The following is a 27,970-nucleotide window of genomic DNA, read 5'->3' as shown; positions in this document are numbered from 1 at the left end:
TTTGCAAGGGGAAAAAACATACCTCTTTTTCACTTTTATTATGCAAATAAAGCCAAATTATCTATAACTGAGATTGACTGATAAGTGTGCTATAAAAAATGAATTACACAATGAATGCTTACTCGCCTTCAAACTCTGCAATTACAATAAGTGAATCTGTCTTCTCTAAAAGGAGAGGTTCCCACTTTGTTTGCGGGTTTATGACCTACCATCATGTCAACAAGGTTATAATTAAACTCAGTGAGAGAAGTATTGGCGCACTACACAATCAAAATGTGAAATACCTGCTTGTTTCCTTTAACATAACCTATTGCAACTTCTCGGCGTAGAATTGCTCGCTCAGATAGCTCCATGAATGATGGTGTCTCACCCTCCTTCATATAGAAGCCTATGTCCTGTTGTTGAGCACAATGCATGAAGACGACATTATTTAGAAAACCAAACTCGGGAAGAATTTCACTTTCCCCATAAGTTAGCCTGCTTTTGTAGTTTTCTTTTGAATTTTAAAAAATATTAGTTCCCCGCTCAAAACGAAAACTTTGCCCATAGGCTTGGTTTTGGTTTAATTTTTTCAAACCAAAAGGAATTCCATTTGGGTTCGATTTCACCTATTAAATCATAACTCAAACCGTGCCTGCTCTAAAAAAAACATGTAGACTAATAAAGTTGGCAAAAGGTGACTGCGCTCGGCCTCAGCGCCCTCATCAACCCGTCCCAGGGCCAACACGGAACATGTAGACTAATAAAGAAACTACACGTGCATGACATGTAATTTTTGTCCAAAAGATGAAAGAACATACATAGCAAACATTTACCTTGAGAACATATAGACTAATTTTTGTAGGCAAAACTGATAATTTTCAAATTTTAGGGTTGAACCACAACACATGCAAACATTTACCCATAATGGTTGAAAGCATGACGGATCTGTGCAATTCTACAAATGTTCAAGGCCTAAATATGAAAATTTTATGGCTAATGGCTGAACTAATAGAGCGAAGGAAATAATATTACCTTGAGATATATCTCATCTCCCTCAGCGTTAAGAATGTCTTTCCAAACCTCATTCAACTCAGCACTTTCAGCCACTGTCATTCAGCAGGAGCATTTTCTAAATAGTCACAACTCCTATAAAAGTGAAGGAATTTTGCTTGCAAATGAACAAAACTTAAAAAAGGAAAAAAAAAAAAAACCTTGAGCTGTGACAAGGCTCATTACTTCCTCAGCGCCAATAAACAAAAGGGAAGGTCTTATTTTTGAAATCTGCATAAACATGGATTCGTTTAAAGATTTGTTATTCAATGTTCTTTGTTAGCTAGCAAAAATAGAACATTACTTGTTTCCCTAGCCTTGTGTCAACAATTTCAGCAACTAGGTTCACCGCCTGAAAAGAAACATCTCCTTGTTACTGAACTTAATGTTTAAAGCACACCTTACTAGAAAATCTTGTTCACAGTTTCTCGACTAAACTTAGGTTAAATAACTGCAATAAAATCATCTAATTAGATAAGAAAGGATAATAGCATAAATGAAGAAACAGGATAGGATGCCGGATCATGCTGTTTCAGTTTCTAACTGTTAAACAATATAAAGCAGGTAATGGATGCATGCTATTGGATGGTATCCAGTAAACTAGTGTCTGTAACATAGTTTACCAAAAAAATCAAATCGACAGCATTCAGCAAATATGGCTACCACAAATCTATATACACTCCCAGAGTTAAGGATGAATGATGGAAAGAATTACTGCAGAGCTCTCCACTAACATATTGATTCTTTTCAGTGCAGGTTTGGTTCGAACCAAGCACCAAGTGAAATGAAGGAGAGTAGATCTCGGTAGTAATTTAGCTAACAGAATCAACTTTATAGCCTTTTTCCTTGGTTAGGTTAACTGGACCACAACAGTCATAGCATGAAGGAGTTGCAACTATTGATCATTATAGAGCAAAAAAATTGCTATTTCATGGAGACAACATGGCATGCATTGTTTTAGTTAGTAATCTTTCAGATGTTTTCCTGGATTCACTCTCAGAAGTAATTGGAATCTCAAAATGTCTTCAATAGTAAAGAACAAACCTCTATGCCATGTTTTTTGCAAATATTTTCAGCAAGAAGAAGGGAATAAGTAGTTTGCTTATCTGCCTGGGATGGATCTGCAGCAGAATAAATATGTCAAATTCACTACAAAAACTGAAAGTGGACGTTCATATAGATGTACCTCCAGCAAGCCATTCTCTGTCAGATATTACAACGACTGATAAAGGGATGCCTTCTCCTTTCATGTATTCATTTCTAGTGTTTGATATAGCTTCCTTTAGCATCTCATAGTTGACGGGATTTCCAACCTATGCATATAAACCAACAATCTATATGAGCAAGATACTAGTGTAGGTGTATTCACACAGATATAATACAATTCATATATAAATATGAGCAAATAGAGAGATACCAGATGATAAACTTTGATGTTCTTTAATTGGCTTTGGAGCACAGGGTTAACAATGCTATTCCTTTCTTCGAGGGAAGCTTCTGACAGTATAACCTACCAAAGAGAACAAACAACTTTAATGATTAAATGGCAAAACATTTAAGGCGGTGTAATTTCAAGCTAAAAATAACCATCCAATTACTATAATTCCAACATACCATTAAACTCAAAAATTATATGTCTTGGAGATTGTTATGCTCCGGAGACCTAAATGTAAATATCATGGTAGTAGGGACTTACTGGTGATTTTACATTAACGAATAATCAATTTAGGAAGAGACTATCTACAATATTGATCCTAATTTTCCTAATTTTCCCATAATCTGGAATCAACACCATGATGCTGATATTGAGCCCCCTCCCATGCGCACACACTTTTTTTTTGGATGAAAAACCCATGCACACACTCTTGCCAGCACATTATAGAGATCTTCTCACATTCACCATGATGCAGAAGGTGGACACTTGCCCAGGCACAGATCTATAGCACGCTCATCTACTCGTGTACAATCACCCAACAACACTAGTCTACATACACACAAACATTTATACGTAGGGTTGTAAATGAATCAAACGTTTGTGAACAAGGTTGATGTTCGGCTTAATATAAGTTTGTTTATGCTTGTTCAATATACACAAAATCAATTAAATAAACAAGCTTGAACAGCTCATTAAACTAAACAAACAATCTTGAACACATATGTGTTCGCTCGTTAATGTTCGTGAACAACATTCACGGACAACATTCGCGAACAACGTTTATTAGTAAAACTCTTATCAACATACTAAATAAACAAAAAACTTTTAAAATGAATATACAAGTTTGAATTATCAAGCTCAATAACCAATCAAACAAGCAAAAGTTTCAAACAATCAAACAAGCATGAATTAGAAGCTCGATAACGTCTAATTAAACCAAGCTTAAGCCAAATTTGAACCAAGCTCAAACTAAAAAAAAAAATAAACCAAGCCAAGCTTAAATAATTATTTCAACGCCTTGGTTCATTTTAGGCTCAATTATTTTATCAAACAAGCTTGAACACCCCAAAGATTGACTTGGCTTGTTTACAATCCTATTTATATGCAACAGATCTGCAGTGGTGCTTGTCTGAGCATGCTGATCCAAAGCATCGCTCACTTGTGCAAGTGCAGGTGCTACTCGCCTGTTCACACACACATATCATTCACCTTTGCATGGCATGTCAACAGTCCAGTAAGCATAGCCTTAGCCAGTCCGAGCAACAACCGAGCAGTGTCTAGGAAGTAATCCCACCTGAGAGCAGTCAACCAACCACATCCTACCATCTTCTCTGATCACTATGACTGTGCTCCCGCTACCCGATAAGCTTTTTTTCCTCCTCATGCACTTGAGAACAATTGTCATTGTTCTCCCTTGAAAGCGGTAGACACCCCATTTCAAGTAGCAAATTTCAATCTCTTTCTCAATATCAAGCAGTTATTTCACCTTGAGTTGTGAATCATTGAGATCTCCTTTCAATCCAGAATGTTAGATTTACCAACTACTTCCCTATTATATCCTAATGTTGATCATTCAGGTCTCTTTAGTTTCATGACAATTACTACGGATAAATTGATACAAAGGCTTTATGGGCTCAAGCAACAATAGTGCGAGTTTCATTTATAGGAGAAAGTCAGCTTGAACACCTAACCCCATTCAAGCTGTCAAGGTTCCTATGTCCACCACTACCAAATGCCTTAGTTACTTCCCTCCTTTGGCAATCCATTGATCCAATTCTTGAGAGCATCTTCTATTGTTCCTTCTCCCTCTACTAGGCTTGGTCACAAGCTAGGATTCTCTATACAGAGGACATCTCCAAGGCATATTCACTTGTAAACTCTTCCAATTACGACAACTAGACACCACAATAATTACCCACATTAGTCGATTTTGGGGTATTTGTGGCTAATTTGAAAGATATATTCCCGATTATTTCAGATGTCAGGGCATGCAAGATTGCCTTGACAAGCTCCTAATCTTATGTTCCTGCATGCTATTTTTCCTAAGTTAGAGCCGGTAAAGACTTGAATTACAGATGCAATTTAACCACCAAAGTGATTCGAATGATCTACCAGATCAGAGGATGGTGGGTTTATGGTATAAACTTAGGGCATTTGCAGGCTCCTGTACATGCAAATGCCCTAAGCTTCTACCATTAACCCACCATCCTCTGATCCCATGGTAGAGCATTCCACTTAGGTGGTTAAATTGCCATCTAGAGGATCATGTGGCGGTGGAAGAGATCATCATTGAGGACATGGCAAACAATCTGGACAACAAGACAAGCCCAAGTGCTCTCATTGTGAGGTACTTGAGCATGCACAAGATGTTTGCTGCATTCATGCTTACCTACTTGGTCATCCTTTAAACACCAAATTCAAGTGGTCCAGTCAATGCTACTTTTCATGGACTTTGCTATTGCAATTCCTACCAAAGAATACTCATGCCTCCTTCAATTCCAAACATTTGTCAATGCCTTAGCTAATTACCTCTATGGCTCATAGAGTACCTCTATTATTTGCTTATCATATATATTTGGATCTTCCCCTAAATTCTAGATTCAAAGGCCCCAAGCATATTTCTAGCATCTCCCCTTTCTCATCTCTTAACCCACTAGCATGCTCTACCAATAGCTAATAGATCTCACTCCTTACTTGAGGACGTTGAGGTTGTTTCCCTTTCACTTTTATTGTCACCCAGGTTCTAAAAATCGCTAGACGTCAATCGGACGCCAGACCAACGCCTAGTGCCTAGGCCATCTAGGCAGGGACTAGGCGTCACTAGGCAAATTCTACGGTATCAACATAAATTATATAATAAATCACATTATATAACTCCAACACAATAACATCAAATTTAAAATGAGTTTAAAATTACACAACTAATAAAATATCATAAATTTATTCTACTTCTTCTTCATAATTTTCAACAATTTGTTCTTCATTACATATAAACTCAATATCATCATTGTGATCCTCTTCTTCTTCTTCAGATACAAAATCATCCTCATGAAGTTCTTTCACTCTATAGCTTCTTTGGGGTTGTAGATTTTCGTTTGCTCTAGTTGCTTCATCAACTATTTGCCAAGTGGTCTCGGAACCTGATTCACCTTCATCATCTTCCTCACCATCCACAATCCAACTTTATGCATTTGAAGCATCTTTTGCAAGAAAGACATCGACATTCCTCTCTCTCTCTTTTGTTTGTTCAACAATCTAGTATTAAATTGGACAAATACTAAATTGTTCAACTTGTTGACATTCAACTTATTTCTTTTCTTTGTATGAATCTTAAAAAAAAAAGAAAGTAAATATTGTAATTAGTAACATGAATATAAACTTTAAAAATTAGTACACTTTACTTTAATTAAAGACTTAAAGTTTAAGCTACTACTTCAAATACACTCCAATTTCTTTCACACCCAAATGAACTTGTAGTTAATGAAAGTATCCTCAAAACCACTCTTAGCAAGTTGGGTTTTGAGTATCGTAGGTACTCCAGCATGCACATGGATCAAATGTATCATCATTTTTTTCACATACTTTTACTGCCAATGTTTTCCCAAATAACCTAGTCTTGCCTCTATATTTTACATATTCCTTGTTAATAATTGTATCTTATAGATCAAACTCATCGACATGCAAAATTTCCATGCATTCAAAAATCCCTATCGCAACCTCCTCGTAAAGAGCAATAGAACAATCTTTATAGTAAAAATAGGGATTCAACAAAAAAAGCAGCAGCAGCATGCAATGATATATCAAGTTTATCCTGTATTTTTGACTCAATAATCAATGTGATAGGCTAATAATTTGATTCCACATTATTTAGAGCCACCTTGATATATTCTTTAGCTTGAAAAAGCTCCTCATATAAAAACCCCATGCATGGCTTTCTATCTCCATCTACCAATCGAAGAACTCTTACCAAAGGAGCAAATATTTTCAAACAAAGTGTCATACACCAGTCCAAAAACTCATGCTCATCATATTAGAGTAAGCCAATTTCCCTTTATTTGTTTTTAACCATTTACATTTCTCCCACATATCACTTGTAAACTAAACTAGATTTTTTTTTTTTTCAGAATGTGAGGAAATTTGATACAAACCCGGTAACCCCTGGTCGGATTATATCTCTCTTCTTTGTGAAACTCATCAATGACAAAGTTTTATAGTGAGCATAAATGAAAATGGTAAAAGACTTGGCTTACTCAATAATTTTTTTATATCGTGGAAGTTTGCCAATACTTTCAAGCACAAGAACTACAAAAGATCCTAGACCGTTTTTCTCTCATCAATTAAGCTGCAACCATATTGTTAGTGGCATTATATGTTATAATATGAACAATAGTCCGATCTCCTACTTATTCAACACACTTGTCAACATACTCAAAAATAAGTTCCATATATGCCTCGTCTAAAGACTGAGATTCTAAAAATATAGTACTCTCTTTACAATTAACACAAATTTAGGATGTTTCTTCTTGTTCTATCACTCTATGAATCTGTCGTGATCGAGCACCCATTCTTTGCCCATTCTTCTTCATATTTTTTCAGCAGTTACCTTGTTCTTTTAAATTCAGCTTTCAAAAGTGGCTCCCTAAGTTAATATTGAGTTGGATGATTAAATCCTGGTCTAAATTGACCCACTACCTCCATTAGTTGCTTGAAGCTATCATTATCAACAACATTGAATGAGATTCCATTTTCATAAACCCATCTCCTAATATATTGTTGAACTTGTTGAGTTCTCTTTGAAAAGAGCCTCATTTATATTTTTTTTTGACGAAGACTTTACTTCCACTTGAACCTAAATTTTGTGGAGAAATCATTGATGCATATCTATCCATGGGGCAAAATGGAAGAGGGTTTTTAAGTCCATCTATCCCTACAATTTTATTACCTTCTTCTTCCTCTAGAGGAATATTTACCTCTACTCTACAACTCTCTTCTTCTATTCTTTTGTTCTTCTTTCTATTTCTTCCTTCTAAAATAGCTTGTTTGCACTTATTGCGATCTTCTTGAGATGCTTTTTGACAATCAGATATATTTTCAGGTATATTTTCAATGTGCCCTATAAACTCCACCGGACATTATTTTCCCACATAACTTGCATTTAACTTTGTTGAGGTTCTTAGGATCATTTAAAATCCCAAACTCCAATCCGTTGTGACTTTCTTCTAAGAATCTCATATTCAGGTTGAGTGATAAATGTCGTCGAAGCTAGATTGTTTGACATTGTTACATTGTTAATCACTTCATCTGTTAATTGTATTAGTCCAAAAAAAAAGCTTTAAGAATAAAATCAGCAACTTTGGAAGCTATGTGATTTAATCATCTAATTCATTTTATCCACCATTTTCAATTTCATTGATCCTTCGATATTTAACAAGTAAAAGACCACTGCTCTAACTTCAATTCAATTCATAAATCACTTTGAAATTTATTTTTCTCTCAAGCTCCAATATTATCAGCCAAAAAAAATAACATAACAAGATGCTTAAGAAGAAACATATTATCTTTTCATTAAGCAAAAAAAAAAAATAGAAATGGCAGACTCACGTAGAAATCGAGTGAAGAGAAATCAAAATTAAAATAAATTATCTTTCAATTTGTAAGTATCAAAATTAAAACAAATTACCTTTCAACTTCAATGAATATTGCAAGTGTATGATGAAATAACGTTTCCAAAGGATAAGGTTTTGGCCAACCTTCAATTCAATCCCTTTCAAGTCGCTCAGTTGTGGAAAGATCAAACAATAAAATTTTCTTCAAATAGATTTCTCCAGTCTTTTAACTCTCTAATTTCTCCAAAATGTGGGCTTCTTCATTTGCTCTGATTTCTCCAGCTCTACTTAGTAAGTATGATGAAGATGAAGTTTGGTGGGCAAGCCAACAAATCGATTTTCTTGTTGGACCAAAGTTTAGGGCTTATAAACTTAAGCCTAACATTAAAAAAAAGTTACATTTCAGTTTTTTTAATTGGGTTTTAAATTTAAAAGCTTAAACTAAAAAAATCATAAAAACTCTCTAATATTTCCACAACGCCTAGACAATTCGATCGATTAGTCGACGCCGAGGGTCGCCTAGGTGTCAAGGCTACCTAGGATAGCCAACTAGCATGTTTTCATTGCGGCTGGCTGGCTCCTAGCACCCAGGCGGCCGCCTAGGCTGATTTTTAAAACACTAATTATCACTATCTTCTATACTATTTTACATATTTCAATTTTTGTTCAGTTTTCTGGAAATATCGCTTTATTGTCATCTCTAGCACATGAACATGCCCTACCAATGGATCTCACTCATGAGTTAAAGACATTGAGGATGTTTCCCTTTCACTTTTGTTGTCATTATCCTCTATTTTATTTAACATAACCTGAATTTTCATTCAGTGGTTAGCCAATTAGTAAATTACAACCTGACTAAATTCTTGAATTGTTCTATAACATTTGTCACTACTTCTATTTGCACTGAAGATTTGAAATTGAGCAACGTGCTTACTGTTGAGCATCATGTTGGAAAATTTAAATGAAAACACAACTTGTGGGTTTTAGTCCCACGGTGAAAGAGAGGCTTTACGGCTGATTCAGAGCAAATGGGGTGAGAATCCAGGCCCGGATTGCACTAACCCAAGAGTTCTTATTGCTCGTTATAGACCAGTCAGGGCACGAGGTGTCCAAGTAAAAGCCACGTATCTCTTTTATATGATCACGCACATGTGGTACTGCCACGTGTGTGGCTTATCAAGCAAGCCCCGTTTGGCTTGTTGAGCAAGCTATGGCTTGCATGTCATGCATTCCATGTAGACAACTCGCCACGGATGGCTTGCTTGTCAAGTAAGACTTTACTTGCTTGGCAATTACGTGAGGTAAGCCACAGTTGGCTTGCTTTGCAAGTAAAAGCTTTACTTGCTTAGCAAATATACTCTCCTATATAAGGAGTATATGAGCACATAGAGAAAGTATGAGCTTAGCAAGTGATTGTCTTCCACATTGAATCCCCTTGTTTCTTCACTTCTGTCGTGCACTTTTCACTTGATAGAAACTCGTGATAGCATTTAGATATACGCTCAGTTCATCACGACAACCAGTGCTTCATGACGACAACCAGTGCTTAGTTGAACTCGTGGTCTTGCCATTTTATCATGGGAAATAGACGTCCATAGAAACCTCCAAGCACTGCTAGAGGGGGCGAATATGTTTTAAGGAGAGTGCACTCTCTAGGACTCGACATCCACTTGATGTTCATGTTGCAGCTCTCGGCATCCAATCTGTGACTCTCGGAAGAGTCGAAGCACCGACTCTGCTTCCATTTGGGTCGGGGAAGCCCCTTGGCTCCTCGCCGACTCTCAACAGAGCACTTGACGACTCAGCAATCTACTCAACTCGTGCAACCACCAGCGGTATTCCAAAAGAACTCGGGCGATTGGCTTGCATCAGCCGATAGCTTGAGATCATCTGCTCAAGACTGTAAGACCCTGTGCATCTGGCACAAACTCATAAGCAGAGCTTCTGAGACGATCACAAAGATTGTAATGGGTTTACACTCAACACAACAGTCTTGTAAACCATACTAGCTAGATTTGTCTTTATCATCTTGTACTTTTTGTGCCAACTCCATCACCTTCTCAAATACATAGTCATCTTGGTCACCCAAGTTTTCAAATTCAAAAGATATGGTTTTTGTTGTTTTAGTCTTCAGTATCCATCATGAAAACATGTAATTTTACATTGTAAACTTTCTTTCTCTAGTGTCATATTGAGGCAGTCAAGAAAAGTATAAGGATTTTTTTACTAATCTGACCGTGCAACTAGAAAGTATGATTGCATTATGAGTATTTGGAACACACCAATGAACTACCAGGTCCAAGGTAATTATCATATTCTCGTATCATGTCAGCAACTTTCGGTCTCCATCCAATCATGAATATGCACTCTTGAGGTCCAAGATGCAAATCATTAGTCTGCAAATGATATAAAAGCATTATGATATTCTCAATATTGTTGTAAATTCATTTAATTAGTATAATACCTTGGAGCTTGATTTTAAAGGACGCTCAACAATATTCTTGAGCCTTGACTTCTTAATCTCAGCTTCGAATGGAGCTTTGCTTTCTGAGCCTTTGTTTGAATCATGTTGTTCAGTTGACTCAACAGGAAGGAATATGTTTGGTGTTCTTTTTCCAAAAACAGGAGCTATAAGCAGAAGCTATTTTCAAAATGAAAGTTAGCAACAACATATAATAAACAAGGGGAAACCAACTATGAAATTTTCTCTTATAAGCATTAAGCATGATTTGTGGCTTCTTGTCATTGAAATAGGAAATGATACCATAGTTACATTAAAAATTCCTATACTAAGAACGCATAATCCATGATTTTGATATCAAGGTTGATTAGCTGAAACTGTATCAACCAATCACAGGGACACATGAGCTTTAGACAATTCACTTGATCTTTTGAATTAATATTTATGTATAGAGACAATTTAGAATCATTAAGGAAGTCAGCTAATGATATGATTTTATGACTATCATCTAGACGAGTTGGGTGATACTACCATGAGACAGTAATATTAGGATAAGAGAATGTAAATATTAAGGCCAACTGGAGTTCCCAATTAGGGCTCAGAAGAATCTGATGTATCAGAGTGCACCATAACTGAGGTTGAGTGCAAATACCTAATTTAATCTCTGGAGATAATGTAAATTGAAAAAGGTTCAGTGAAACAATAAAAAATTGTAGATGCTCATACTTTATCTGTTTGTCTAATCTCTTCCTCGTCATTTGGATGGAAATTTATTTTGCCAGATCTTAGTAGACCGCAAACCACTGCCTGGAGAGAAGACAATCAATAAATCATCACGAGTATTACATCAGAGAATACATAGCAAAAGTTGTTGCTTTTAGTTTGACCTCCTGGATTGCTTGTCTTGCATACTTGTACTTGACGCCTACTAGGTTTGAGAAGCTACAGATGTTGAATACATTTTCTGTAAGAGAAGTAGAGAACAGAATCAAGATTTAATGTCCATGAGGAAATCTGCTCTGCATATTGCTAAACAAAATTAATAAGAAAAAATATTGTTTAAAGAAATCTATTGGCACATCGTGGATAGAAGGTTATGAGCCAGGACTAGGAAATCCATATACACAAAAAAGGAAAAAAAAAAAAAAAGAAATGAAACATCATGTCACCAAGAAGAACTAAACAACAGGTCAAGATTTCATTAAGGTTCCAAAGCAGGTCTCCTATTTTGTCTGAGAAGAAAAAGAAAGAACAAGAAAAAAAAATCCCTCAAGTGATTTTTAATATAAGGAGCCATCAAACACTAACTAGCCATCCTGTTGCACACTAAACACCTCCAAAATCTGAGTAGGAAAATGGTTTATCAAATTGACTTGGCACTATAAAAATAGACAAATAATCAGGTACCAACATTTTTGATATGTCAAGAATCATACAAAATGGTACGAGTAATCAGTCTTGCGAATACTGTTGAGAAAGAACTTCATGTATAGAGTCCTATCACATAGAAACCTACTGAAAATAAGTAGAATGCTTAATCAAGACAGAAGTTAGACAACATGGAAAATAAGTAATAATCATCTATAGAATTTAGCCTAATGATGAAATATGATAACACAATTTTCCCACCTAGACATTTTAAAATACAATATTTTCTATCAAAAATGCAGGCAAGCCTTGGTGGGAGATTAGGTTGCTCCATTGCAGTACTAAGGGATTAGAGTGCAAGTCTCGAAATATTTTCTACACAAGGCTAAGGTCAGATTCTCTATTAATTATATATACCAATAGAAATTGATATGTGAGGTGATCATGTACAAGTTTATTGGAGTATATTTGAAAATTTCTTGTGTTATCAGCATAGAAAAGGAAACCATAAAGGAAGGGTACAAACAGAGTGAATAGAAATGATTAATCTGCCAACTTAAAGAAAATGCATGTGGGGCCATAGAGAATAACTCCATTTTTCCATTATGTTTTTGAATATGTAATCCTATATGCTAACGTTAAGGTTAGCATTTAAAGTATAGTCATCATTATCTTACAATGGTTTGACAAGCAAAGTGCCATGCCTAAAAAATCTCTCTGATATTTGTTATTGCATTGAATGGCAACTACCATTATGTTTTCAAGCAAAGGGAAATGGAGTACTTCTGTAGTTTAGCAAGTGTCTGTAGATCTTGAGGAGACCCTTTTGTCGAGAACATTGAACAAATAACTTTGAAGCTACCATCTCGACTGGCTGCACATTCAAGCCTGTAATTGACTTGAGTAATTCGGATGTGGTAGCACTGGAAGCCTAATTTCAATTAATAAAAATGTCATTATCACAATTTGAATATGGAATCAATTGCTCAGTTCAATAAGAGTTCCAAATAATAGAAAGAAATGCTTGAATTTTTCATAATAGGATAATGCCCAAGTATTTGACCTTATGACTAGAATAATCTAGAAGAAAATTAGTACCAAGTTCCAATTATGATGGGCTTATCTTGAAAGTTCTAGCTTTTGAATGCTAGAGTGTCAGGAACTAGTACGACATAAATAATGAAGAAATCACAAGGTTGATCCTTGTTGGCAAGATAACAATCCTAATGAAGTTGACCTCTTTGGCCTTTACTAGCAAATGGAAACTAGAAAAATAATACTGAATTTTTAATGTGGTCTTTTAAAAATGTAAATGCTCAACTGCACCAGCAACATACCTCAATTATGGTAGGGACAGAATTTACATTAGGAAGAGGCTGAAGAGCTAGAAGAGAGAGAAATGCGTCTGTATCAACTTCATAGCTGATCAGATTGACAATCTCATATAAGCAACTTTTGTGTAAAATCTAAAGCACAAGAATACAGAGAAATGTAGGATTGCATGATATATTGGAACATAATCTTTTAAACAACTTGCAGTCTCAATTAAAATAACAATGCTGCTGAAATCTGATATGTTTAAGTTTGTTAATAATGATTTTTTTTTCTTTTTCCAAATATTAATAGGATCTTTGTTGACCTAGGATAAATTAAGAACTTATTCAGATGAAGTAGGACATCACTTCAAAGAGGTTCAACAATGTTACTTCACATTAGCTGATATGCTCCTGATTCCTGAATCTCGTGTATAGAATATCCACCAATGACAAAATCCAGGTTATTTAAAAAAAAACTTAAGGTGTCTACTCACCGGTCATTTTTTGCAGGCAAAATTATGATGCAACGTGCTTTATCTGCCGCAGCTCTTTCAAAAGATCTTGTCAAGCTTAAACTACAGCTGCAATATCAAATTTTCTAGAAACATTAGAAGGAAATTGTTTCAATATTGGCAGAACTACAAAAGAAAATTAGGTGAAGTCTGCATCCTCAAATGGAACAATCATAAAGGCTATTCAGAGTTGCTCTCAATGTATAACTATGATAATATGATAAAGGAAAAAAAAAGTAGCATCCTCCAACTAACCTGCCTATACTGTGATGATAGAAAAAAGTCCTAGGATCCTACATACTTACTTCTGTATGGTAAAAGTAATAGTACAAGCTAACAACAATGATACAGCTAAAACTAGAACGGCCCTAGTTCGAGAATTTGATACGATGGGTTGTTTCTGGTCGACTTCCTAGCTTACCCCTTTGCATGTCAAGGTACCCAACCGAAACTAACCTCGCTAAAAGAGAGTTAAGATTATGTTTATAAGTTCAGACAATTTTGATGTTGGCTATCTAGAGCAAATGCAAACATCAACTTTTTTCATCAGGGCTAGGGACTGGCATCGGCAGTTTTAGGCTCCATCTAAGCATGTAAATGAAATACGGAAATTAAGGACATTAATGACTTAAAAACACTCTCATCAAACAAAGTACAGGAAGAACAACTATGACTGGCTGTGAATGATAAAGGGCAACCGCAAATCTTCCCTGGATTCAACCTAAAGATCTCCAACAGAAAATTGCGTCACTTCCTAGAACTGTCTGTTAGATGATAAAAGATAGTGTATCCCATGATCTTGCATCACCCTTCTATGGTTGCACAATGGGAGACAACAGCACTTTCACCTTTTGCACAAACAGGTGATGCAACTTTCAGGACTTGGCCTTCCTCTTGACTGCTCAATCCTCCAGCCGTCTCCTTTGGCTTTCACTTCAAAACCTCAATACTCTCTCTCCCTCCAATATACAATGGTTAATCCTGAATTCCTGACCAAGTTTTTACTTGTTGCCCATAGTATGAAACAAGTCTCCTAACCTAACACATCTAACTGGCTCAGCATAATTCTTATAGAAGAAAGGAGACCAACATATCTTTTAATATTAACTCCATCCCTAATCTTTGATTCCATGGAAGCATCTCTCTTTCTATATATTATATTATAAGGTAGGTCTTTCCCCTCCAGTTTCATTCAAAAAGGGAGAAACAGAAGCTGCGTACAAATGAAGTGATTAACAAGCAACAAATATAAGCAAGTAAACAACCATATTTGGTCTTTAAAGAAAATAAAATAAAATATATAGATTCTGCTAAAGGTTTGATCAGTGATTCAGTTATTAATTGCACCTTTTAGTAAGGAGATCGAGATGGCTCAAATCTTTAGTGATGCTATCACCCAGCTTCTCAATTTGCTTCCTTGGAAGGTCAGACAAAAGAAGAATTCTTTGCTTCCTACATAATTGTAACATAGACAATGAAGCGCTGCCTTATCTCCAAAAAGCAAGTCAATAATATGGATAAAATAGGAGGGGATGATATTATTACCTTGCATTAGCTGTACCTAAGCGGATGGCAGATTCCTGGAATTTGTTAATCTGCTTTAGTATAAAAGTCAGATGACTGTTTACTCCACAGATAATGATATGGTCTCTTTCCATCACATGCAACTGTGCTCCTTCTCTTACTTTTTGCATGTTGTTCTGACAACATAAACTAGTTCAGAAATAAATTCTTAGAAACTAAAATAATACATATTAGACCAAATAATAAAATTACGGTGTTGGAAACATTATATAGGAACCTACTCGAAATTGTTCAGTCATTGTGCCTAACAATCGAGAATAGAATAGTATTCCCCATATAGCAAGTATGAGTCCAAGAATGCGTTCAACACGAGTTTTTTGCTGCCAAATTACATAACAACCTACATTTTAGACCATTAACATATATGAATAGTAATCACATATCACAAACATAAAACAAACAGGAATATCAGCTTCTGTTGCATGATCATACTCTTAAATGAGTAGAAGATGAACAAAGACAAGCCCAAGCTTCCCAAAAGCAGTCCTCCAGGGAATGATGCTTGTTCCTGAATAAGAAGACCAGACAGCATTATGTGGAGATGTAGGTTAGAAACTGACGCATGTATGCATGACCTAAGCAAGCTGCTTGCTAGTTTGTCTGTAGGAGAAAAACAAATAGCAACTGAATGTCTTGAGATAGTTTTAATAACCATAGATAACTTCATAACAGGAGGTGCATTTATGAACAAAAAAGAGTGTGCAGACAACTTAAGATGAATAAATATTCTACTAGTTTATGTTCAGTTCTGAGGAACCAAGTGATTGAGCATCTAAGCAAGTTCAACTGGAACAGTATGTGTGGTAATTTTGCCTGAATTTGAGTTGAAATTCCTCTTCAGTTTGAAAACATTATATTGTTTCAAGTTAAAGTTATTATGACATGACCATAGGCGAAAAACTCTAATTTGATACAATATGATTTTTGACCTTGTTGATATGTCATATTCAACAAAATATGACCAATAGGACACCTATATGGAAACAGAAAATTGTAAGGAAATACATCAATGGAATTGTTATATTTTTTTTATCATCTACATCACCATATAATGTTTATAGAGTCTAGTTCTGAATCTATATTCTTCTAAGGTATCTAGGTTTCAGTATGCTACCTATCAGAAATGCTATCCAATTGTTTGTCAATATATTTGAGACTTCAGGAAGTCCCTTCTCATGAAAATGTCTCTTAATTCCATTTTGTAAAAAGAAAAACTGATAACCTTTAGATATTTCTATATTCATATAGTACATCATAAGACAATGGGCATAGATCTAATTCTGTTATACATGGGATATATATATATAAAGGAGATTAAAATCGGATTTTAATTTAATATCGGAGATAATAGGAATTTAAAATTATTAAAATTATCTAATTGAATCTATTTAGTAAAATAATAACAAAATAATTAATAATCAATAAGTAAATAAATTTATAGGAATATATAATATTTATTAGAATTTTCTAGATTTTTTCAGAATTTAATATGAATTTTTGATATTTATAGGGGTAAATTGGTTAAGCTTTAGAAGAGTCTATTTAGAATACCAATTTTAAAGGAGGAGTTAATTTATGAAATTAGCCTATGTCCCATTTAATTACTGTAAGTCCCTTTCCGCCGCCTCACCCTCTCCCTCTCACATCTTTGAAGCACGCCACGGCCCCGATGCCGCCGTCAGTGCTGTGACCAACATCTCCCACTGTCCCCGTTTAGGACAGAGGGATAGGGGCAACTACGGTGGACCCTAGAGGGTTGAGATTGGGTCGAAGCGCTAACTCACCTTCTCCCTCACACAAGCAACAACTGCCGCCGCCATAGCGCAGTCACCGCCACCTTCACCCCCGACTCTGCTACCATTGCCAACAACAGTGGGCCATCGCCGAAGAAGAAGAAGCAGTGGGTAATGAAATCCCCTTACTCCCTAAGCTCTGTTCATTCAAATGTTATGAAAATTTATCTCAGTATATGAACATGAATCTGTTAGAGATTTAGGAAGGGATTAACCGTTCTGTTAATGCTTGTTGATGGTTTAAAACGCCAATTAACTGAGTTATCATGCTAACCGAATAAGTGTAAGGCTAGAGGAACCATACTACTAACTGGGTTTAATTAATTAATAAGCTTAAGATTAATTACAAATTGATTGAATCTATTGAATGGTAAATGGACAGATAGATTAATATAGTCATGGATCTATTAACTAAAGTACTAACAAACAATTAAGAAATTAATATGATTAATACTAAAGAACTGGGGAATAAATTGTTATATGGCGTTTGTTATTAGTGTTAGCTTAATACTTAAATAGCCTTGTATTTTCTTAGCTTTAGGATTTGAGCTCAAGACAGAGCCTCGGATTTGAAGACAACTAGAACGTTCTACACTAAAGGTGGGTAGTTCTTCTTCGACCGCTATAGTTTCTTTGATCTTAGTGCATGATTTTTCGTTAATTTATGTTAATTAGGTAGCATTTACAAGGCTATTTAAGTATTAAGCTAACACTAATAAAGCCATGGATCTATTAACTAAAGTACTAACAAGCAATTAAGAAAGTAATATGATTAATACTAAAGAACTGGGGAATAAATTGTCATATGACGTTTGTTAGTGTTAGCTTAATACTTAAATAGCCTTGTATTTTCTTTTCTTTAGGATTTGAGCTCGAGACAGAACCCCGAATTTGAAGATAACTAGAACGTTCTACTCTAAAAGTGGGTAGTTCTTCCTTGACCTCTAAAGTTTCATTGATCTTAGTGCATGATTTTTCGTTAATTTATGTTAATTAGGTAGCATTTACTTGTTTAGCATGACTCCACTTTATTTGTTTCTTGAGTTGATAGTTAGTTGCTTGTCCTTATATTTATTCTATTTGATATCTATACAGTCTCATTGTTCTTCATGCTTGATTGTTTATATACGTACAATATCATTGGACCATAATGTAGCTAGCAGAGTTTAATATTGGATATGATTGTTACTATTTACTAGTCATTATTGGTTTGCATGCCTGTATGTCACGATTGCTCACGAGACTATCCATAGTAGTGACTTCCTCTGCAGTCCGTAGCTAGATAGCTACATATATACCTTCTATGCCCCTGAGACCATCCGTGGTAGCCAGTTCGCCTATAGTCCATAGCTAGATAGTTATGTATATACCCTGTCTGCCCATAAAATCATCCATGATAGAGTATTTATCCCGCAGACAGTGGCCACCTATATGTTCTATCTATCACAAGACCATCCGTAGTAGAGTATACCTATATGTTTTATCTGTCACAAGACCATCCGTAGTAGAACATTTCTCTTGTGGACGGTAACTATTTATATACTGTGGAAGGGGTGTCAATTCAGGTGGATCAGGTTAGGTGGGGTCGGGTCGGGTTCGGGTTGGAATTTTCTGAACTCGAATACAACCCGAAATCGCTAAACCCGAACCCGACCAACTCGAATCTGACTCAAATAACCTGATTAAAAATGACTTTTTTTTTGCTATTTTCCTATAATTCTTCACTTTTATCTCAATACTCCATCATTATCATACTAAGATTGATATTAATATACATAAAAATATCTTAATTTTTAAAATAAAATTTAATTTAACTCCAAAAAATCCACTAAACCCTAAATTTGGGTCAACCCGGGTCAACTCGAACTCGACCCAAAAATTTTCAACACGAAAACCTCCAATCCAAACCCGACGCGAACCCGAAAATCCCCAACCCGAACCTAATTTTTTTTTAGGTCAACTCAAATCGGGTTTATTTTGGACACCCTTATTCGTGGTAGCATGTTGTTGCGCGCAATCATGACTTATTATATGTTGGTTATGTATTTCTTCATGTAGGTTTTGGATGTAATGTATGTACTTCTGGTTATACCTAATTGAGAAAGTTAGTGGAGTATTATGTTGTCGGTTATGCTTTTAGTTAGCATATGATTATATTGGCGCTCTTACTTTTATAGTAAATATTATTACCTGAGACTGGTTCCTTTGATCTCCTTATATATAGTATCCGTCCTTATATGTTGGTCATGCACTATTTGTCTTATACCCACTAAGTGTTTTGTACTCATTACCTCTTGCTTTTCTTTGACTTCTAAGTTCGTATATAGAGGGCAAGTTGTGTCGACTACCCTAGTGTCGCTAAAAGATCAATGCTTGCCAGTCTTGCTCGACTTCAAGTTATTAAATTTTGTTTTTCTATTGATTGTTGTAAATGGCAATAGGCAGTGGCAGTGCTGTCAATGTCCGCCTAGGAGTGCCTAGGCGGTTGATTTTTTTATTATTTTTATATATAATTAAATAATATATTAACTAAAGAATCTAAAATTAAAAAAATACTATAAAATCTATTAACTGAAAATAAAAAAATTAATCTAAATCTAAATATTTTTTGAAAAATATAAATAATAATATTTTTTAAATATATATATATATTAAATTAATAGAATAATTTTATTGGATTTTAATTAAGCTTATTTAAATTATCCCAATCATGATTAAAATTATTAATCTAAAGTTTCGATTAGATCCTAAGTTTAAAAAAAAAACTATTCTATTCGACGATCGGCTTCAGTGTTTCGGTGTGGGATGTGTCGCCGGACGTGACACGTTTGGACTGGTCGCCTAAGCCGAGCGATGAGTCCAGACCCGTTGCGCGTGCCCAGGCGCATTGCCAGAATCCGATGATGCGTCCGAACGCGTCACCCAAATCTGAATCGAAAACACTTTACCGCCACCTAAACACAAGGCGGTGTAGTTGAGGTCCGCCTCCCGCCTAGGCGACCGCCTCAACCGCCATTTAGAACATTGGTTTTGATTCGGTTACTTTTTGTATCGTCTCTTTAAGTTTTTGGTAGAATAATAATAATCTTTACTTTGTTTAGTTTAGTATATTCACATCAGTATTTGTATTTAAAAAAAAGTTAGCGCATTTTTATTTGACATCGATGTTTATTTTGCTTGATCTAAGTTCGATATCATATTTCTCATATTGTCACTAGGGGTACCATTCGGTTTGATGAACAAGTAACCCTCGGGGCATAACAAATTCTCAATCTAAATTCTTCTCCGGCATCTAGATTTTGGTATACGAAATATCAGGAATGTTAAAGTTTTGGAATTGAATTTTGAGACTTCAGGAAGTCCCTTCCCATGGAATTGTTGCTAAATTTCAATTTTTCTAAAAGTAAACTTCACCTCAAGTTTTGGATTTCCATATAGCAAGTATTAATTTCAGAATGTTTGTAATTGATTCCAGTAATCAAAGAAAAATCTCCGAAGCTTCAATCTAACTCCTCAAAACCTACCTATTTTTCAAAATTAATACACATTCTTTTTATATTTGATTTCTTTCTCTTCTCATCAACATTCAAGTTTCAAACAGCATTCCTACAACTGTGTCCAACTGTGTATATCAGTTGATGAAAAATTATATTATAGTTGGTCCTATTACTGTTTTTTTTTTCAAATATGATTAAATTGTTCATTTATAATTATAGGTGAACTTCCAAATTCAAGTACCTCAGTAATTTTAGTACTTGAAATTGATGAGTTCTACAATTTAACAAAACAAGAACTATTGAAAAATGAGAACAATCCAATCCACTATTGATATAGCACTCTGATAAAAAATATTAATACAGCACATAAAAAAAGACAAATACATGGGCCTATTTGGAGCCATGTGCCATATTCAACTGCGTGCTCCTCTTTGCAATAAGTATGTTAGGAGAGCACGATAGAAATCAAATTAGTGTACACAACAGAATTTTCTTGTAAACTTAACCAGGAGTAGAACATCCAGATCAAGATTCTACAAGACAGTAGCGAAACCAAAGATAATAATAACACAACCAAGAAGTGAAATAGGAGCTAACCTAAATCTGTAGAATAGGACACCTCCAATTGCAACAAACGAGAAACATGCAACGAGCAATGCAATAAAGAACCTATCATCATAAAAGTTACACTGTTAGTAACTTTGGACATTTTGATTATGAATTAAGCGTTTAACAAAAATTTTATCAAAAGGCAAATTGCAAGATGATGCATTGTGAAACTTCATGAATGGCCCAAAAGTGAAGTATAATTTCAGTTTGGATCATAACTATTGATATTATTTTTTTCATGGACAAGGGGATCAACCAAAATGATTACACTAGGTCGGATTGTTTCTCCAAGTATATACTTGTGCCTCAGCTGTTGTTCTCAAAGGATTATGTGTCTCAATCAATGATCTCGTGCGAGAGAAGAGAGATTTTGAAAAAGGAATGGTATTATTGGTTGAATACTAAAACAATGAGGATCTCTCTCGTAGGTCTAGAATAAATTAATAGCATAAATGAAGCCAAATTATACTGGCTAACTAGAAAAATAAAAGGAAAAAAAAAAAGAAAAAAGAAAAAAATGAAAAATATTTTTTTGTTGAAACAATTTATTTAAATAGTGCATTTTTATTTGCATCAGGTGATGTGCCAACCACTCTATTGGAGCAAAGGTGAAGCAGTCACCTTAGCGGTCCCACACTCTGGAAGGAGCCACTCTGGATGCTTGGCTTGTTGTCAAATGTTAAATGGAACGATCCAATAGTTATGCATAATAAGTGTAATGTGTTCAACTAGATGTGATTTTTTTTTAATTTACATTACTAGAGCCTAGATAGAATCAAGAGGTAAGTAGGTAAGGTATACAATGAGAAAGAACAGATAAAAACGATTTCTAGATACAATGAGGTAAGTAGGTAAGGATTTCTAGCTCTTAAATTAATGTAACCAGTCTGTCGAACAAAATATAGTCAATTATTAAATAAAATTTAAAAGTTCATTTCACAAGCCAATAACTACTACTGTGCTACTAGAAATCAGCATATGCTATAGAGAATTCAATCAGACTTACACGCCAATATTCCGTTCCAGTTGGATATTGAAAAGATAATATAGCCGAGATATACTCCATTTAAAATCTTGGAATGATGGAAAAGACACATTCAGCCGAAGCGGTATTGGTTTGTTTATGGAGGACGGATTTGACAAACAAGCAAAAGGTAAGGCGCTGCTGCACCATGGCAATGTACACATAACTGATGAGACAATATGAACACAATTTGACCATGCCAATCTGGACAATAAGTAGGATGTCATGCATTGTAAAAGTATTTTAACAGCAAAATCCTGAAAAATGATTAGACAAAAAAGGTTCAGAAAAACATACTAGTTAAATCAATACAGGGAATAAATACCCATACAAGTGGGATATTAGAGCGTAAAATTTACATGTCAGACATCAGGTGTAGAAGTGATCATAAGAAGATTTACTAATGACAGCATAAAAGCATGAATCCTAACAAGAGGATTATTTTTATGGTTCTATAAGAAAAGCACATACTTCTAGTAGAAAATCATCTTTGAGTTATTAGGTGGAGTACATACAGTCAATGCAGATCCAAAAATATTTAACTGAAATGATTTACAACTCAAGAAGAAAGATTTCATAGCTGAACCAAGTCTATCACCTGTTAATCACCAGTAACTATGGAATGGATGCATAGCAAATATAGTTCAGAAATCTAACAGCCAATAAGAATTACTACCTACCAATGAATTCAGACTCTTATACCAGTTATCAATGTAATACTTATCATTTGCCAGCAAACTAATGACAAGGTCCAACTATGAAGATTCAATTGATCCATATATCACATGTTTATGCGTGAGCATATTTTATAAAATTGGGTGAACAGCTAACGCGCAATTTGAATTTAGAAGTTTCTTAGAGTTTAATTTTTTTTATGTTTTTAAATTTTAAGAGTTGTTAAAAAGTGTGTTATAGTTTTAAGCATGGTTTAAAATCTCGAACCGTGTCGGGATTTCGATCCTTGGCCAAAATGATATAGTTTCGATACCATATCGTGCCGTGGTGATATAGTTTCGGTATTTTTTAAAAAAAATATAAAATATATTAATTAAAAATAAAAAATTATATATATATAATTAATGGGATAATTTTATTAGGCTTTAATTAAGCCTCTTTAAATTATCCCAATATAGCTAGGAGTTGATTAAAATTATTAACTTAAGTTATTTAGTTAAACTAGTTAAAAACCTTACCCCTCCACACTGCAAGCGACCACAATGAGTCCGAATGTGTCACTAGGGTCGCATGACGCACCCGGACTCGTCGTAGGGCCCGTACAGCGCATCCATCCTCGTCGTTGTGCACCTGCACCAGAGATGTGCTTGTGTCGGTGTTGGTGCGTGGGTAGAACGACAAGTTTTATCATGCGAAACAACTCGAGATTTTAACTATGATTGAAAGAGATAAGTTAAGCCTATTAAACAGTCAGTTATAATTTTAGAGGAAAAAAAGGATTTTCTTAGATTACTAGGGCTTATTTTGAATATAAAAGGAATTAGGATCATGTGTATTTGATTATCTTTTAGTTTAATAATATTTTCTTCCTCCTTGTTAATAGAGTTTTGCCTTTAAGATGGCACAATTTGTTCATGTTGCATCAAGTGGTTTAGAGTTCAATTCCTTATACATGAGTTGTATGATTCAAAAGCAATCTCCTGTCAGTGCTAATTCCTCCCATAAATAGTAACCTCTCTCAACTTGAGCCTTCATGTGTCCTCCATCTACTATAACACCTCGAGAGGCCAGTTTAAGCACACTAACTTCTTGTTGTGTCCCTATTGAGCATTGTCGTCTTCCTCCCATGCAAGATGCACATGACTTTGGTTGCTCGAGACTACACCTCCCTAACTGACGTCCCCACGTAGTACTAGTCTCTCTGTTATATGGGACTACAATAACCACCACCATGATTCCACCACCAAAAATCCCTTTGCGAATGCACTTTGTTGATTGCAGAGGGAAACTCATGTGAGAAGTACGACATGACCCTATCCTCCTATGTCACCACCCAACCACGTGACGGATGCTAGCCTAGCCATCATCAAGAACAACACCACCAACAATCGGGTGTCTCGACCCAAATTAAATACAATCCTCCTAACTTCATCTACAAAGAAACAACCATGTGTTCTTGTCCGACAATGTATAACTAGCTACATCCATGCAACTTAAACCCATTGTTGGAAAAGTCACCAACCCTATCACCTAAATGACTATGACTTCCCTCAAGGGTGTAATCGAGCTGAGCCGAGTCGAACTCTTGAATGTTTGAGTTTGGCTCGTTTATAATCGAGTCGAGCTCGAACTTTATTTAACGAATATATTCATGGCTCACGAGCTTATTCGAGCTTTTATTTAGCCTAAACGAGCTTAATAAATATAAATTATAAATTTAAATATTCATTAAAAATTAAATTATATATTTATAGAAAATTATAATATTCTTATTAAAATTTATAATTTTATTCTAATAAATAAATTTAATATATTTGTCTATATTTTTCATAAGAGAGTGTAAAATATATAAATTCAATATCAAAACTATTATTTTTTTATTTAAAAGTTGATTCATGAGCTTATTAACGATCACGTTCACGAGCTAACGAGCCGAATATTGTGAAGTTTGAGCTTGGTTTGTTTATCTTAACGAGCCCCATTAAACGAGCTCAAATGAGCTTTTATTGAATCGAGCTTCGAATATCTCATGAGCGATTTGATCCATTTACACCCCTCAGTTCCCTGCACCAGCTACTCTATCAAAGAAGATTGATTCCTCTCCTCCCTTATTATGAGATAGCAACTTATTCGCTCTCTTAACCATCTACCGTAGCAAAATTGGGAAAAATAGAAATTTCTACAGTACTTTCCATGATCTAATCAAGCACTTGGATCTAGTCAAGTAATTGCCACATGCAAGACAAATACTGTCTAAGTAGACATTTAAAGCTGATGACTTTTCCTTATTAATAGGTATTCATGCATTATCTTTATAATCAGATGACAAAAAATGATGACTATGGTATATGGCCTGCCAAAGAAATAACATATTCAATGAAATACATTGTAGTATACCTGACGAGCAAAGTAACCTAGAGACACGAAACAAGTACTTCAATATCTTACAAATACACACAAGCATGAAATTGTCAATTTATCAAAAACAACAACCAACATTATAATTATCAAAACAAACAATAACATCAAAAGTAGATGCAGTTAAAAGGCATTACAATATAATTCTCATAGTAGATATTCTTGCTAGTGTTACTTGCAGATTCCAAATTGAATTGTCTGAAACATAACATGTGTGATTTGGTAGTCTGTATTCTGTGCAATCTTTTTTCATGTCTGTTTATTGAAGTTCCTGGGAAAACACCAAATATGATAGTATGATACCATAAAAATGAAAAAAGAATAGCTCATCAATTACCATTATTATTGCAAATATAATAATGCCAATCATGATCATTGAGTCAATGAGCACTTTGTATTCATCAGATACAAGTGCATAAATGCCAAGATCATGTGCATTCATAATAAATAAAGGGCATGTAATATATTTGATTGCCATATTACATTGATAAGGTTTGAATATACGCTCAACACAGTAGTCAGCAATCACTGTACGTAGTACTTCATAAAGCATAGGGTATCAAAGAGAATGAATCTAAAAGCACAAGTCTTGATTAAGATCTTGATGTACTTAGGTTTGTTGTTATCACACTACTATTAAAGATAATGGTAAATTCTGAGTCAATGCTAACCAAACAAGCGAGCATTTTTCCCTATTAAACTTAAAATCCCATTATACATGCAAAGAGATACTAAGTGTGCTTGACCAACCTCTCTGCATACTTTTATGCCTACTAAGCTGATATTTAGGAGCCTAAATTGGTCATATGTTGTCAGTTGTCACACATTAAGTTTAGTTTTACTCATTGCATCATTCATATACAAAGATTATAAATGCAGGTGACTGTAGATAAATATTTTATTAGATATAATTTCATTCATAATAGAACCTTAAGTTTACAAGAAGCTCCAACACGTTGTAACATGTAAAAGATAATATAGTCAAGAGATAATGTAACAATAAACATGATTTTTCATGATAGGTGTGATAAACATAACTGGTGTGACATAACTGACAAAACGGCAGCTATGCAAACAGGACTGTTTTCCTAACAAGAAACTTACTGAAGGAATGGATTTCACATGTTGAGAATTACAATGACACCATGCTAAAAAGGGTTTAATCACATAAATTAAAGAACGCATCCATTCTTCCCTTTAGGATAGAATACATTTGTTTTCTACTTGGAATTTTCAGGGGCGCATCTGCTATCTAAGCACATACCGTAATATCAACTCAATATCAAGCCTTATGTATGTGAGTAATTAGTTTGTTCAAAGGTGCAAATGGATAGATTAAATAAACTAAAAACCTTCAAATGATTAACTGTAGAGATAATTATTTTTGAAAATTATGATGTCTTCACATTATTTGTTTAATGTGTAGGGGTAATTTTTAGATGTCTTAACCATAATAAAGGCAAGAAATACACATTAGATATTGAGCGCACCTGGAACAAACTTTTGTGAGACTTTGGAATCAGTCACTGATGATTGTGTCCAGTGATATTGAACATTGGCATACTTCCTGCAGGTATTGTATTGTATGGCAAAGTTACACAACACACTATGAATTTCCTCAAGAAAATGTCAAAGGAACAGGAAAAGGGGAAAATAACACCACAAAAAGGCAATCTAAATTGATCCCTATAAAAATTATCAAAACTAGTTTTCCTACTGTACATAACTAGTATCCTCTAGAATGACAACATTAAGGTGCAAGCATCAATATAATATGGACAAGTGAATACAAAAATAGTAAAATTAAGTGGAAACATTTTATTTTATTTTGAAAAGAAAGATACTGGAGTTAACCGTAGCTCACCCAAGTAGATGCATAAAAGACCAAGTATAAGATACAAATATTCTGGGCCAGATCACAACAAAAATCCTGCCAACAGAAACAGCCTAGATTCCAACTGCAGATAATTTAGGTATCACAGCCAACTAGGTAGGAGAGAACAATCAACTAGCTACGTTAACTATAAGCAAAACAACAGAAATTCCAACCAACTAGCCGTAGACAATAAAGCCAGAAATCCAGTTTCTTTATAAATCCGTGTTAGGAAAGATTAGCAATCCTCCAAACATCTAAGAATCAGAGAAGCAGTCGATGAATGAAACAAACCAGTAACCACCTCACTCGACGAAGTTACAAGTTATTGGCATCTGATTGTAATCATTTTGACCAAGCAACAAAAATACAATCAGGTAGTCAGCCAAACCAACCAATCTTCAGAATGCCACTCCGTTCGTGCCCCAATTGAAATGATCAAAACAAAATTTGACTCGCCTGAATCGTCAACGAATCGAAGAGGCGGATCGCCGTCTCAGGCGTCAAGGATCCAAATCCAAGCCGGAGAGGGAATGCCCAGGGGATTCAAAGGGAAGAGAGAGGGAGAGAGAACTGACCTGCCGGAGAAATAGACGCAAGTACGCCGGGATCGGGGAAGAGAGGGGACGGGGGGCGATGAGCATGAGAGCGGAGACCGGAGCCGATCCCCCATCCGGGCTTTCGCAGGAACCCAAACTGCTCCAATATCCAGGGCGGAGTGGTACTGGGCGATCTATTATACACGGAAAGGGTGCACGGCCGTTAGA

The 27,970-nt window shown here is 35.1% G+C and overlaps 1 protein-coding gene across 5 annotated transcripts; it reads right to left on the bottom strand.

Moving 5' to 3' along the window:
• Positions 1-27,970, bottom strand: LOC122006054 (putative ion channel POLLUX-like 2). 5 transcript variants are annotated; one of them, XM_042561377.1, is made up of 24 exons: positions 27,782-27,970; positions 26,821-26,897; positions 25,468-25,601; positions 22,220-22,494; positions 21,202-21,273; positions 15,747-15,822; positions 15,536-15,634; positions 15,276-15,430; positions 15,078-15,182; positions 13,713-13,799; positions 13,240-13,324; positions 12,686-12,833; positions 11,422-11,498; positions 11,261-11,341; positions 10,538-10,714; positions 10,356-10,469; positions 2,450-2,542; positions 2,219-2,345; positions 2,077-2,153; positions 1,337-1,384; positions 1,194-1,263; positions 1,015-1,088; positions 285-395; positions 1-205 (listed from the first exon to the last, which is right to left on the bottom strand). In XM_042561377.1, exons 1-24 carry the CDS (start codon positions 27,874-27,876, stop codon positions 119-121), a joined length of 2,544 nt encoding a protein of 847 aa, XP_042417311.1. In that variant the 5' UTR covers positions 27,877-27,970; the 3' UTR covers positions 1-118. The 5 variants fall into 5 exon arrangements, with proteins under 5 accessions (XP_042417311.1, XP_042417313.1, XP_042417314.1 ...); XM_042561379.1 differs by having other exon boundaries at positions 22,220-22,441; positions 27,782-27,968; XM_042561380.1 differs by lacking the exon at positions 25,468-25,601 and having other exon boundaries at positions 27,782-27,841.

Source organism: Zingiber officinale, chromosome 7B (genome assembly GCF_018446385.1).
Source record: "Zingiber officinale cultivar Zhangliang chromosome 7B, Zo_v1.1, whole genome shotgun sequence".
Lineage (NCBI taxonomy): Eukaryota > Viridiplantae > Streptophyta > Magnoliopsida > Zingiberales > Zingiberaceae > Zingiber > Zingiber officinale.
The sequence above is the reverse complement of the archived record's forward strand: the minus strand, read 5'-3'. Positions and strand labels throughout refer to the sequence as shown.